The sequence below is a fragment of the Salmo salar genome, chromosome ssa11 (genome assembly GCF_905237065.1).
Source record: "Salmo salar chromosome ssa11, Ssal_v3.1, whole genome shotgun sequence".
NCBI classification, from domain to species: Eukaryota; Metazoa; Chordata; class Actinopteri; order Salmoniformes; family Salmonidae; genus Salmo; species Salmo salar.
Genome location: NC_059452.1, coordinates 81,874,556 through 81,890,525, shown reverse-complemented (window position 1 = coordinate 81,890,525; position 15,970 = coordinate 81,874,556). Strand labels below are relative to the sequence as shown.

The 15,970-nt window shown below is 41.7% G+C and overlaps 1 protein-coding gene across 1 annotated transcript in view; it reads left to right on the top strand.

Moving 5' to 3' along the window:
* Positions 1–15,970, top strand: part of LOC106563268 (astrotactin-2) — a 533,795-nt gene that overhangs the window by 206,030 nt on the left and 311,795 nt on the right. Inside the window, exons 8-10 of the mRNA XM_014128700.2 lie at positions 6,383–6,467; positions 7,106–7,180; positions 9,325–9,462. Of these exons, the coding sequence (XP_013984175.2) occupies positions 6,383–6,467; positions 7,106–7,180; positions 9,325–9,462 (298 nt within the window). The remainder of the gene's footprint in view (positions 1–6,382; positions 6,468–7,105; positions 7,181–9,324; positions 9,463–15,970) is intronic.

The window sequence follows — 15,970 nt, the reverse complement described above, 5'->3', positions numbered from 1 at the left end:
TAAACAACCAAGTTTAGTATTTTAGGCCTCCGTTGGCTCACTGGCCCTTATGAAGGTAATGTAAGAAATGCTTCATTTAGACAAACTAGCTGGAAATGAAACGTCAAGCTATATGACTTGTTGGCATGAATTCCAATGTTTGTCCCAAGTGTGAATGCAGACGGCTGAATAATTGGACAGGGCAATCCAAATTTAAATGAATGCACAATTTACATCCTGAATGAACCCATGCTGTTTACAATTTACTTCTGAAATGTTTTAGTTTCATAACCTGACATCACTTTTGTTTCAATTCCTTGCAGTTGTATTTCCAATGTGGTTGCACCAATGCAATATGGCACACACAAAGTCTCTGCATCATTGTTTCTATCCTGAAAAACAACCGTTAATAAGCTACTGAGTAAGAACTGTTGTTTTGTCTTCTGTTTACTCTGACTACCATTCAAACATTGCCATACAAATTAGATGAGGTTAATGAAGAAAATAGCATTGAATAAGGGAAATTGTAGTGAATATCCCATATTCATTTCAACAAGTAAGAGGTGAGGTTGAGAATATAAAAAGTAGTAAGGTATTCTCAATGAGAAAGAATTGAACCGCAGTAAGATGACAATGTGATCGTCATGTTCTTGTCAGCATTTTTGTAAGACTCAAGTGCACCTAGCGGGGGTCGTTTAACAACAGACACTTGTTACTCAATCCCTCGCTCAAAGTGTTACATAGGCCTACAGCAAAACACTGAGCATTGTTCTGTAGCAACCGAGCAACGTTCAGGAAGGAAACATTTAGGAGTGGACTCCGGCTGGGGTGGATGAGACAGTAGCTTAAATCACAAAGCAGCGATAATGCCTGCATTTGTTCCTCTCTCCGCTGGTCAAAATGTTCCATAGGCGCATAGAAAACAATTTATTTCTGTAAGGACGGAGGAGTGTTCACAAACACAATGTTATGCAGTAAACTCACGGCTGGGTCGGGGTGAGAGGTAAACCACAGAGCAGCGATAATGCCTTCATGGCAGGAGACACAGAGGGAGCTTTCCCCTCATTCAATGTTTGCTTTTTCTATTTGTTTTTGTGTTTTATGAATCTGCCGCCTCATATCTTCTGACAGATCATAAATCAGCACCCTGAGGCATGGGCAGAAAACCCCTGGCGCTTTAACACTACTTTGATTCTGTATGGATTAAAAACATGGAGGGTGGGAAATGAAAGGGGGGGAAGAGAATACAATGAATATAATTAGCCTCCTTTGACTCTTTTCCCATTTTTTTAAGACTGTGTTACTTCTTTGTTTTTTGTTGTTGAGTTTTGTAGATACAGTGTTTGCGGCTTTATACTTTATGCTTTACACCTTTGCTTTCTTTGTGTCATAACTTGTCATTCCACTGTTTATGCTATCTTATTTAAATATACCATTTCAAAGCACCACCCCCTTATCCTTGGCATATATGCTGAGTGTACAAAACATTAGGAACATCTTTCTAATATTGAGTTGCACCCCCTTTTGCCCTCAGAACAGCCTCAATTCGTCGGGCTTGGACTCTATAAGATGTCGAAAACGTTCCACAGGGCTGTTGGCCCATGTTGACTCCAATGCTCCCACAGTTGTGTCAAGTTGGCTGGATGTCCTTTGGGTTGTGGACAAATATTGATACACACAGGTGAACTGTTGAGTGTGAAAAACCCAGCAGTGTTGTAGTTCTTGATACACTCAAACCGGTGCGTCTGGCACCTACTACCATACCTCGTTCAAAGGCATTTAAATATTTTGTCTTGCCCATTCACCCTCTGAAGGACACATACACAATCCATGTCTCAAGCCTTTAACATCCTTCTTTAACCTGACTCCTCCCCTTCATCTACACTGATTGAAGTGGATTTAACAAGTGACATCAATAAGGGATCATAGTTTTCACCTGGATTCACCTGGTCAGTCTATGTCATTGAAAGAGCAGGTGTTCCTAATGTTTTGTACACTCAGTGTATCTATGTTGACAAAGGCTCTATTGTCATCATATCAATGCTTTTGTCATACCATCCAAGCTATACATTGAATGGTTTCTTTCTGCCTTTGAAAATGTCGGGTCCAAAGTGAAATCGTAATGGGTGTTTATAGTAGAGGGATGCATCAGGAAATGGTAGTCCGGCCATTTCAAGTGTACATCAAATCAATAAATCCCAGATGTACCACAATAAAAGGTTACATAGTTCTTTATAATGGTACCACAATCCTTAAGTTCCTACAGATCAGTGGCGGTCGGTGCCATTTAAGATGAAGGAGGACGACTATTATTTTTAGAAGAATGGCCTTATTTCTATTACAGCAGATTAGGTGACTGTCATTCATATTCCATTCACCCAACTCAACTTAACATCAAGAGGTTTAGGCTACTACATACTCACATTTTCCCTATTCCCATCATGAAGTTGCTACAACCTAGCCTATGAATTAAAGTTTACAACGTAGGTGCATAGGTCGAGAGAAATTTGAGTAATCAAGGTGACAGACATTGACACATTCAATAACACTCTGCACAATCTTGCCTGCATCTAGCTGATCTAGGGTGTAATCATTAGTCCAACTGTTATAAACAAGGCGTAAACGGGGAAGGGCACAGCCACAATGGAGATACCTAAACTATTGGCGAACGATTTGTCTATAAAATTCCCAGCCGCGCCTGAATCGATGAGCGTCTTATGCTGGGAACGCGGGGAAAATTCCGGAAAAGTGACATACAAAAACATGTGTGCAACAGAGGGCTCTGGGTGAGAATGGTGCCGGCTCACCTGGGATGACACCAGAGTGCCCTGCCTACTGCCTCAATCCCCAGAGGAACCAACCCAGGACCGACCAGCAGTGTGACCTCTGCGGCTACAGATGGTGCACGAGACGGAACCTCCTCCGGTCTCCCTGCGCACAGCACTTCCCAGCTCCATGGGCATCGGAGCGGTGGTGCTGGGGGATGGAACCGACAGACCCCGATCTGGACGTCCGCGGGTAGCCAGCAGGTTATCCAACCGAATAGACAGGTCCACCAGCTAGTCGAAGGTGAGGGTGGTGTCCCTGCAGGCCAACTCCCGACTGACGTCCTTGCGCAAACTGCAGTGCGCAAACTGATTGCTCCTGGATGTGCTTCTCGACCCCTATACCAGGGGCACCTGCTCCTGATGACTCCATATGGTGGTGTGGGATTCTGTAATGGGGTGCATAACTGGTGGCAGGGAAGTCAGACGCAGGAGAGCAGAACTATGTAGTAGCCGGAGCAGTTTAATCCAAAAACCAATGGCATAAAAATATAACACAATATGGGAACAAAAAACCCGACGCGCACCAGTAAACAAGTGCACAAGCACTTACAATAAACAATCCCACTCAAAGTCATGGGGGGGAACAGAGGGTTAAATACACAACAAATAATGAGGGAAATGGAAACTAGGTGTGAAGGAAAACAAGACAAAACAAATGGAACATGAAAAGTGGATTGACGATGGCTAGAAGACCGGTGACGCCGACCGCCGAACGCCGCCCGAACAAGGAGAGGAAACAACTTCGGTGGAAGTCGTGACACATAGTTTAATTCAATCACGTTAATCAATTAAACACTAGGTAATCGATTTGATAAAATAGCCTGTCATCTCATCATATGTTTACAAATAGCGTGATCCCTTTGATCGTTGGATAATTCCTTTTCGCATTTACGTGCTCTCTCCTCCTCTCACTTTTTCCCTTTGCTTGTGCACAAAACATCCGCTGTCTGTGACCAGGCAAAATAACTTTCCAGGCTAAACCATCACATCGTAACCGCTACACATAGCCTACATCATTGTCACCATATTAGCTAACGTCAAGTCAACATAGCTACTAGAACTAACGCGTTAGTAAACCCGCTAAAATCATGCAGTGCAGTGTACAGTTAGCAAGCAGTTTAGGCCCGTGGCAATGAATTAATAAAACCCAAAACTTACCTTGACTTGGAAGAGTGCCAATGTTGGATAGCTATAGCAAGCTGGGTAACAGCCTCTCTGTTTGTGCCAGGTGTTTGAGTAGGCTAAACTAGCTAGCCTCATGGAAAAAAAATATATAGCTATCTCTCTCTCTCTTAATTCAATTCAAGGGCTTTATTGGCATGGGAAACATATGTTTACATTGCCAAAGCAAGTGAAATAGATAATTAGAAGTGAAATAAACTATAAAAAATAAACATTACACTCACAAAAGCTCCAAAAGAATAAAGACATTACAAATGTCTCTCTCTCTCTCACTCTCTGTCTCTTGCTTCTCCTTAATTTTGTCAGAAATTAATTTGTTCAAAATTATTCAACTATTGTCCTCTGGAAGTTATAATTACTGTGTAAGTCTATGGAAGGGAATGAGAACCACAAGCCTCCTAGGTTTTGTATTGAAGTTAATGTACCCAGAGGAGGACGGAAACTAGCTGTCCTACTGCTACACCAGCCTACAGAGTGCTGTTGAGGCTACTGTAGACTTTCAATGCAAAACCTTGCATTTTAATAAATTATTTTGTGATGTGAATATATTTAGTATAATTTTATCTAAAAAAAATCAATTGATGGTTTCATTTTAGAGGGACAAATAATAATGTTTTTTTTGCAAAATGCTATATATATTTCCACCTCACTCAGAGAAATACAGTTAGTTACTGCTAGGTTTTACACAGTCCAATGTAACAAATCACTACATTTTTAATAAAGAATTTAGAAATGAATTATACAGGATAACAAACATTCCATTCCAGCTAAACACGTTTTCATCTCAAATCTATGAATTAAAAATCTGAGAACAGTAATGTTTTACACACACATGAAGGTAATAATTTATGATGAAAAAACACAAATGTGAAAAATTGTTATCATTTTGGAAATAAGCATTTCATATCTACACTATAAGGCCTCTGCAGATGTGTGATGCGTTGTAGAGGTAAATACATGCTTTTTTCTTAGACTGTCTTTGATGGGTGTCATTAAGAGGGTACAGGGGTTGAAGTACATATGATGCCAGGTGAGAGAGGGTTGGGGAATGGGTGGTGGTAGAGCAGGGTGGTTTGTTTTAGAGGAGCATTGTTAAAGATGGAGAGAGTGGGAATTAGAGGATTTGAGATGGAGTGGGTGGAACTAGATGAGTACTATTTCAGGTACAGTTGAAGTCTGAAGTTTACATACACTTAGATTGGAGTCATTAAAACTTGTTTTTCAACCACTCCACAAATTTCTTGTTAACAAACTATAGTTTTGGCAAGTCGGTTAGGACATCTACTTTGTGCATGACACAAGTAATTTTTCCAACAATTGTTTACAGGCAGATTATTTCACTTATGACTCACTGTATCACAATTCCAGTGGGTCAGAAGTTTACATACTAAGTTGACTGTGCCTTTAAACAGCTCGGAAAATTCCAGAAAATTATGTCATGGCTTTAGAAGCTTCTGTTAGGCTAATTGACATAATTTGAGTCAATTGGAGGTGTACCTGTGTATGTATTTCAAGGCCTACCTTCAAACTCAGTGCCTCTTTGCTTGACCTCATGGGAAAATCAAAAGAAATCATCCAAGATCGTAGATCTCCACAGGTCTGGTTCATCCTTGGGAGCAATTTACAAATGCCTGAAGGTACCACGTTCATCTGTACAAACAATAGTACGCAAGTATAAACACCATGGGACCACACAGCCATCATTCCGCTCCGGAAGGAGACGCGTTCTGTCTCCTAGAGATGAATGTACTTTGGTGCGAAAAGTGCAAATTAATCCCAGAACAACAGCAAAGGATCTCGACCTTCGCCTCTCTGTACAGGTGTTTTAGAAATGGGACAAGACTGTAACTACCAATTGGATAACACGAAATTGGGGAGAAAAAAAATCTCTCGGGCTGGATTGAAGTGCCCGGCGGGCCGGATATGGGCCTTACTTTTCCCCCCCTTGGTCTAGACCTTGGTCTAGACCGTTTCAATTCAATATACATATTCTGATAGCAGGAGTCACATGTAAGTGTCAAGTGTAGACACGGCCTGAGTGGATTGTTTTTGTTTTAAAACTGTTTTATAATTTAAAAAAATATTCGAACAAAGAAAGTCAAACTGTCTCTAGAATGGTAAGACTGTGACTTTTTTTTTGTTAATCAGAGCATGGCAGGGGTGGAGAAGGGAGTCTTAAGGTTTTAGGTGGGCGTATTGACTTCAGTTTAGAGTTTCAGCATGTCTGAGGTGGAGATTGAGGTGAGGCTAGCTATAATTAGAGACGGGGCGGGAGGTTGAGCAGTAACTGCCAAATTATGTCCGGTGCCAACTGATTATTGGACAGGGCCTGCCTGCTGATGGATGACACGTGGATACATGTATTTGTCACTTTGTTCCCTCCCTTCCCGCAGGAGAATGCAGCTGTCACGAGGGCTATTCTCCCGACCCGGTGCATAAACACCTCTGTGTTCGCAGCAACTGGGGCCGCAACGAAGGGTAAGTCCAGCCGGCTCTGCCCTACACACGGACTGTCACCTCACTGATGAGACAAAAGGAGAAGAGGACAGGAGAGGAAGAGTGAGAGGGCGAGGGAGGGAAACAAAGGGTGAGCGGGGAAGGAGATGGAGCGAGGGAATGATAGTAAGTATAAGGAGAGAAAGAGAGCGGGAGAGAGAGATGAGGCCTCCATCACCTCGCCATGTGCCCAGTCAAGTGCAAGCCCTCTTCCTGACTTGGACTGCATGCTAATTAACTCAACTAGCTCAACAGCTGGGCAAATAAAATACCAGCCCCCATTAGCTATGTAAATCCCCCATCATCAGTTGGACTCAGTCCCTACCTGCCAATCACAGATCCAATCCCTCTTCACCAATTCAGGAGCAATGGAGGATAATCTTTGGTATTTAAAGCCAGACAATATTGTATAGCATGACCTTGCAACTGTTTTGTACTGTGCAGGTATTTTTGCATGGTGTATTAACATTTCCCCGCCTCTGACTTTTAGAAATGTAGAGAATTGCATTAACTTAACTTTTTGCATGTTTTGTTCTTGCATGAATGTATAAGGAGTGTGTTAATAAATGTGCATTGTTCAGTGTATTGTGTATAAATGTGCTTCCCTGCTCTCTCCCCAGTCCCTGGCCCTACACCAACCTGGAGAAGGGTTATGACCTCGTCACAGGGGAGCAAGCTCCAGAAAAGATCTTCAGGTGAGGAGACATGTGAATCCAAGCACCCTCGCCTGCGTGCTGGTGGTCTGCCAAAATAATGTATTTCCAGTCAACTACACTGAAGTCAGGGAACCAGGGATGTATACACTACCAGCCATCAACACACACTATGGGAACTGGGACCGTGCGATTGTCTTCTCCATACACCTGCCTCTGTGCCTGTTCTGAGCACAATAGTTCACACACACATACACAGATGCACGTGTACAAATGCACACAAACACACACACACACACACACGCATGCACGCACATACACGCACGCACACACACCCCCAGAGGCAGCTGTATGTACAGTGTGAAGCCCTGTTAAGAAATAGCCAGAGGGGATGTTATGGACAGGGCTTTCAAGTGCTTTTAGTGCCTGTCTTTGTGCCAGGGCTTCTCCTGACAAGGACATTCTCTCTGACATTTTCCCGAGTAGTGTTAACACAAAGGCACCATACAGGTAGATGCAGCTGTGCCAGTCACTAGAGCCTTCCAAGGGCTACAGAACCCTGCTTTCTACTTCTTCTTTGTCCCTTCTGGGTGTGTTCTAATTGGGAAGGTCATGATCACTCCAGAAAGAGGTGCCAGAGTAGGTATTTTACAACAACAACAAGGGTGAAAGAGTAAATACTATGAAATGAGACTGTGAGTTATTATGGCACCGCATAATAATTGTAAATCCTATGATGAATTTGTAGCTCGGAGCCACTGCCTTGCAGATGAGATACATCATTATATTTCACATCTCGCCTTTCAGTCACACTGTTGTAAGAATCCCTACAGATCTATATGCAACTTTTCATGTATAAGCTGTTTTCCCTGATATCATCAAATGCCTGGTGTGGACGTTTAGGGGGGAAAAAATCCTGAGAATAATTCATATTCATTTTACTTACCTGAGATGTTATCATTTTCTGCTTCTCTCCTGCATGCACACACTAGCACCACCAACAGACACACACACTCAGCACACACACAAACATACACACATCTTTGGTAAAGCCTACCGATGTGTGTGTGATGAATGTGGAGAGGAGCAGGGACCGATCAATGGGCTCCAGAGTGAGAGGTCGGAGGGAGCGGGGGACTGGCCGTCAGTGTCTTATTTATGAGTGGATATGGCTATTGATCAGGCCTGAATCATTGTGTTCCTGTCTATATCCCAGGTCAAGGCCGGTGGCACGCTGCCCACTCCTCCGAGAACCTCTCTAAAGGACTACTGACAAAGAGCTTATAAAATTAGATATTGGCTGAAGTCCCCATATCATAATTCTGGGATGGCAAGGGTTTAATGTCAGTCATAAGGCCCATGACAGCCACCCTAAGCCACACTGAGTAAACCATTAGCAGATGTTATGATTCATAGTAGATATATTTCAGTCTTTGATAATGATACACAATATACATTAGATTTTAAAACAATTCTCTGAAATGTAATTATTATCTTTGTATTCAAGACTTCCGTTTTAACCTTATTTATGGTTGTTGTTCTTATTCACCGATAATGAATGGAAAGGCAGTTTTGATTGAGCCCACAATTTTAGCACATTTTCACTTCATATTCCCAGGTCCATTAGCAGAAAGAAACATTTGCAGCTCTAGCTAATGACCCACGTTTTTCAGAGAACATTTGGTGCTTGATCAGCAATCAAACTGCACACTTAGAGTTTACACACAGACATTAACAGTCATAAACTGGATGTAAAATGTTTAATGATAATTGTGTAATATGGTATAGTGTTACTGCTGTAGCACTGTTGAATGACGGATGATACTGATGGAACATAGCATTGGTCAGGTGGTCAGAATTTATTTTTAACATTGTGCATAGTAGCATGGCTCAATATCCTCTTATTTCAACTTTCCTCATGTAAGCACTAGCTTTTTAGTTTAATGCTAAACATTATTTAATTATATGCATTTTGATGCCACCTTCACATTGCTATCGATCCAGATGGCACTGACAACAAAGAAAAACTGTAAATTATGACACTGGCTCAACGTCAAAAGGACAAGCCCTTACCAGCTGTTATAATGCTGACTGATTTACATTTAGCTGACTGTTCAATATGGAGGCTGAGGACGTTGTCGTCTTTTTTGACACTTTAACATCTCGTTGTCTCTGTGTCAACGCAGGTCGTCCTACAGCCTGGGCCAGGGTCTGTGGCTGCCAGTGAGTAAGAGCTTTGTGGTGCCACCGGTGGAGCTGTCAATCAACCCCATCGCCAGCTGCAAGACTGACGTGCTGGTGACAGAGGACCCTGGGGACGTCAGGTCAGTTTACCTCTAAAGATACCTATGTGTGGGAGGATATTTCTTTCCTGAGACCAGATCTAAGGTCAGTTTACTTCTAAAAGAACCTCTGTATTTGTTTGTTGAAATGTCAGATCTCTGGTTTCCGACAAGTTCTTCCGTTAGCAAACACCTCAAACGCAATTTGTCTATCATTCTTTCCCAATTTCCATAAGGAGTCTTACCATTTACTTTTCATTCTGTAATTACAACATGATTGATAGACACACACGTTATTTCATATTCAAAACGTTCATGTCCAGGTGTCACTTGGGTCATGTTAGTGTGCATAGCATTGTAGATGTAACCTGTCATCTCACAACAGAGAACAGCTAGCCACAGCACAAATGCCGTCACTGACATCAGCAAATGATGTCAATAACTAAGTGGTTGTTGATGGATAGATATGGTTATGCATTCAATCTAACACGGTCTGACACACTGTATATTTAAGTGATAATGCTCGAGAAGCCGGAGGATATATTGGCACGGGTGTTGTAAGGCCTGAGACGAAGTCAAGGGCCGGTATACCGTGCCAATATATCCTCCAATCACCGACTTCGAGGGCATTATCACTTTTATACAACGGGTTACCAACACATTCAAATAATGATTGAAATATTTTCATTAATAGTTATTTTACTGAATTTATTCATACTATTTCATCCTTCCACAAGATATAGTCCCCATACAAATCTAGGGTAGCTACCCAAGTCGGCTGGTCATTTGTTCTATTGGTTCGGTTGCCAGAGACGTGACCCAGTCGTTCAGTCTATGGACTCGACCTGGTCGTTCATTCTAAATGTTCCATTGCCATACTGGTTGGCAACGTTCTTATCCCAACTACGGCTAACTTACAGTCACGTCAAAAAGTGCAGCCAGAATAACAGCAATGTAGCTGCATTTGCATAAGCTGTTTTCTAGATATATTTATTTGGATATATCCATAACAATGAGCTAATGAGTCGTGATTTAGCCTGGCATTGAAAATGTGCTCTCTCGTCAGAATTGTTATTCCGAGGAGTTAACCAACAACACAGCTAACACAATCACTTCAAACTGAAGCTGGAAAGATGGCTGTACCTTTTTTCAATTGACATTTCTTTGTATATATATCCATAAAAATGATGCCAGTCTGGCTGAGAAACGCTGCAAGTCAGTCTCGTCCCGACACGTTCATTATGTAATGAAACAGGCAGGGAGCAGGCCTCGAAACCTCGGCCTTCTAGCCTGATGTCCAGCGCGCTATCGACTGTGCCCCATAAGCCTGCTCGAGCGGCAGAGTCGATATCCGCACTTATAAACCCAGGGTCATTACACTACTCTCTCCTTTCAAAGAGCGCATCCTCTCGCTAGCTTGCGTCTCGCCGTCTTATAGAAATGCGCTCACTGGCCAAGCACACGCACTGTCGTGGATGCAAGGTCCGATCACTTCTGACACCAATGTAATGAAAAAGGCAAGGAGCAGGCCTCGAACCCTCAACCTTCTAGCACGAAGTCCAGCGCACTATCGACTGTGCCCCAAAAGCCTGCTCGAGCGGCAAAGTCGATATCCGCACTTATAAACCCAGGGTCATTACAATTACTATGGGACAGCTAGAGATTGAATTTGAATATTGAAAAAATTTTGCAAATGTGGGAGAGATAGACAGCAAGGATTAGACCCACCCGTTGAATAATCCATAATAGTGCATAGGCAGGCAACATTGATAAAACCACTTTCCAACAATTTGTTGTTTTATAATTGTTTGAAAACTATTTTAGTGTGTGGTCCATAGGTGATACAGTACATGTACTAATTGTCACAACATAAACATATGGAAGTAACATGGCGACAGGCAGAAATTAATTTGTTATTCTGGCGGAGATGCCTAATTGAGAGTCGATCACTCCCTTGGCAATAGTGTACATCTGTGCTTACTACTGCAAAGTTCCTATCCCAGAAATAAGATTACTATAACAATGCCAATTATTTAGGACATGCGTTTGAATCAGCTTGAATTGAGGAGAATGTGGAGAATAATGTTGAGTTCTATAGCAGTGTCACTTACCGTGCCTTACATTTAATATTGAATAATGTTCTTTCAGAACCTTTCTCAGGAAGCTACATTCACCAAACACTTGATCATACCTTATATAACCGGGCAAGTCCATTAAGAACATATTCTATTTACAAAGACGGCCTAGCAAGAGGCCTTAAGAGGCATTATTGAACCTATGAACAAACAGGTAGAGGGATGATTTGTATTGGTCGTTTTAGAAAGCTGGTGCTGCTTGGTGATAGTTTTCTCTATTTTTAACCGGGGGGAAAAAAAGGTAATTACTCCATAGTGCGGTTTCTATATCTTGACGGCCTATCACTCAGTAGTAGTCCGGTGATGAATAGATTTAATTACAAGTTCAATTCTGGTTCCGAAGTAGAACACCAAATTCACCAGATAAAATGGAGTGGGTATCAAGGCACAAGGCGAGACCCAAATACAGACACAGGAGGCAGATGGTTGGAGTCTTACAATGTTTATTAATCCAAAGGGGTAGGCAAGAGAATGGTCGTGGACAGGCAAAAATGTAAAAACCAGATCAGAGTCCAGGAGGTACAGAGTGGCAAACAGGCTCGTGGTCAAGGCAGGCAGAATGGTCAGGCAGGCGGGTGGGTACAAAGTCCAGAAACAGGTAAAGGTCAAAAACCGTGAGGACAAGAAAAAGGAGAATGAAAAAGCAGGAGAACGGGAAAAACCGCTGGTTGACTTAGAAACATACAAGACTAACTGGCACAGAGAGACAGGAAACACAGGGATAAATACACTGGGGAAAATAAGCGACACCTGGAAGGGGTGGAGACAATCACATGGACAGGTGAAACAGATCAGGGCGTGACAGTGGGAACTTGCCATTGTGGCTGCACAGTAGAGAGGCTACAGCCATTTGGGTTACAGCAATTCATCTCGGAGCCAATATGCCTTTATGAAAGGACAGTACATGTTCCCTGCTCAATTCCGGTGGCATCATTTCAGAAGACTGTGACTCTCAGAGGGACTGTGTGCGGGCTGTGTGGGCTCTGTGTGTGTGCATGTGCGCATGCATGTACAATCACCTCTAAAATGACTGGCACCATTAATAAAGATAAGCAAAAACTACTGTATACAATAAATAATACAAATACTGAGATAAATTGAATGCAAATAAATCCTTTAATTCCCGTTTTATCCACTTTTCTCTCTATGAGTATTCTGACCTTGAATAGCATGCTATTCACCCGCTATTAGCTCGGGTGCAGATCTAAGAAATTAAAGGGTTAGCGAGGTATGTTTACCGATACGCCCAAATCTGACCTTGACTTAATTCTCTCATACTTCCACCACTTTCACGCGCGAGGAAACCATGAATAAGGTCGCGCGAACCTTCCGGTTCCTGTAATTTATAAATTGATAAGCACTATTGATAAGCCAGGTAAATTAGTAAATTAGAGCCAGGTAAATTAGTAATCTGTTTGGAGGAGGGGATTGTAAATAGATATAGCAATTTAGATAATTTTTCCTTATGAGACCAATGTGAAACCAGTCATATGGAAGCAAACTGAAAATCATATCAATATGACCAGTGGCAATTTTAGCATGTAAATCTTGGTGGGGTAAACCCAAAAATGTTTTGGGGGGATGCATGCCAGTAAAGCCACTACACAACACAACACTAAACAATACATGAATTGCACTATAACGGTGACAAACGGTGCCCACAAAAATCTGTCCCACCACAAAGTCCCAACAGCAGTCCGAACACCTTACCAATGCTACATCTGGCTATCAGCGGACCCTTGTCTGGCAGCGAAACAGTTCATTCAGCCTAATCCATTGCCTTTAAAAAAGCATAGCTGATATGGCTGACTTGCTTAAACAAATGTGGTTTCTACTGACAATTGAGATGTACATACTATGGCATAAGGGGACGACAAGAGGATAAGAGGCAATTTCGATTAAAACTTTAATGAGCAAGCTAGGATGGACATAGTCAATATAAATATTTGTTTAGCACTTCTGAAATGTATAGCGACAGAATTCAGAACATGGGCCATTCTTAAAGTGTTTTCCCTGTACACCAAGTTAGAACCGTAGGATAAATAAAGGGGGCATATAAGCAATGAAGCTCTTACAGTATTCAATGATTACATTTCTCTAAAACAGGTTATAGGCTACATGTGCACCACCAAGTCAGAACATTAGGCAAAATTAAGAGTTGGAAATAGAGCAAATTATTAGGGTGAGGCACATGTGCTACTAACAGCTTACTACACAACATACACTTCGTATTACTTTCTTGGCTACAGTATACATATCTCCCTGGCATATTACAGCATTTATGCAGCAGCATACAAGACATTTTTGGACTCACCTTGTTGTGCTGTGATCACTTGAACAGAAAGGTGTCGCGGCGGTTTGTCATCAAAGTCTGGCATTCTCTGGATATATGTTGCTTTCAAGACAACTGGGAACTCGGATAAATACAAGGTACAATCATGATGACTTCAGTGATCATCAGGTCGTAGCTCTAGAAAGAGGCCCGAGTTCCCGACTTACAATTCCGAGTTGGATGACCGTTGAAAACGTAGTTTCCCAGTCGGAGCTCATTTTTTTCCTGAGTTCCCAGTTGTCTTGATCTCACTCAAGTCAGATTTCCCAGTTCTGAGTTCATGCAGGATTGACAGCATGGCCAAAGGTGAATGTTTATCATTTTACCCTTGGAAAAAGAGACCCACACACACACTCCACTGAATAGCAGGCTAGCGATTGCTTTGAAATGTTCACAGATAGTCACTAATTCCTTTCAAAACCACTCATTGTTGAATTTGTGATTTCCAACTTGTTTTGTAATGTTTATATCCAATAGCCGATGAGCACTGATACGTTTTATCTATAAATTCACTTCATTATTTCTCATCATATGATAAGGATTAAAAAGTATCTGCCAGTAGATTGTCGACTTGATTCATGATGATGAGTGCTAGCTAAGATTTTGAAAGTATGATGTTGACATGATTAGCCCAATCAAAGCTACTGTAGATATAATGTGATTTTACATATTTTATCTGTGGCCAATGACCTTGAGCCTTCTTGGATACGCACTTCTAATGTAACTCTACGGCAGCACCCAAGGGGCTTGCATTTTTTAGCTCTACCCTTAGATTTGGCAGTGACATAGTGTCACTGATTGACAGAACACTGAGCCAATCACAGCACCACTAGAGAACATTACCAAGCCCTAAGCTCCGTATTTTCCGCTGGCTGCCCCACCACCACACGAAGCACTGAGCTAGGCTGAAACACCTGCATTTTGGAGCTGCCTAACTCAAGAAAGGAAAAAAGAGACCATGTTTGTATGGAGACTTTATTAACTCAATGTTTTTTAAACTTATTTTTACATTGTTTGCAAACTGATATGTGACACGTATTAATGCGAAAATAACATGCAAAACAGGCAACCCCCCCACCCCATTTTTGTTATTTTATTATTTTTGTTATAAAAAATGTGGGCCTCAAAACAGGTGAGGGCTCTGCATCATTCCATTCTGTTTACCTTTCTTTCCTCTGTCACATCAGTGTAGTTGTTCCTGAGGGTCACTAGCATTAGTGGATCATATTAGGCCAATGTTGTGCAATAATTTGGGACATGTAGCCTATTTGAATCATTATAGAACTCAGACCACACCTATGAAGTTAAACCTGGAGCCTGACTCACGGTTCACAATGACTGGACCTTTGTCATACAGTTCCATAACTAGTGAGGAATAGGGTAGATTTGTAGGATTGTTCAACCCTTATTTAAAAATGTTCCAAAATTTCATGGATTGCACCTGAATATGACAACTTTCAGGATGAATCAAACAACTGTATTTTTTATTCATCAATATATTGTATGTGTAAAAGCTCTACAAACAATTTTTTTTGTGATTCATACATACTTTCCTAACTCCAAAATTGTAATTAAAGGAATGCCGTATTTAAAGGGATGGCTTAAGATAAATGTACTGAAACCCTTATTGAATGAAAACTCCACACAAAATTCTGTAGGCCAGCAAGTGGGATGGTTTTCAGCGGTTTAATTACATGTATTCAGCGTGTGCAAGAGAACCACGCCTGCAAAGCCTGTTAGGAACCTGCATAAGGTAAAACCAACTACTGAGAGGTGCGTAGGAAAGGCGTGCTTAGGAAAGGCTTACATTTCCTAAGACGAAATCGGTCCCTTGCTGAGAGAAAGAGATTTTGTTTGACAAAAAGATTAGCTACTTTGTGCACCCTCACCTTGCGAGAATAAAGACACTGAGCCTTTTTCTTTAATGTTTTGATAATGGAGAACACATTAGGAGGGATCTTAGACCATTCCTCCATACATAATCTTTCCAGATACTTAATATCCTTCAGAGTGCTCTTATGGACTGTGCTCTTCAATTCAAACTACCTTTTCAATGGGATTCAAGTCCGGAGACTGAGATGGC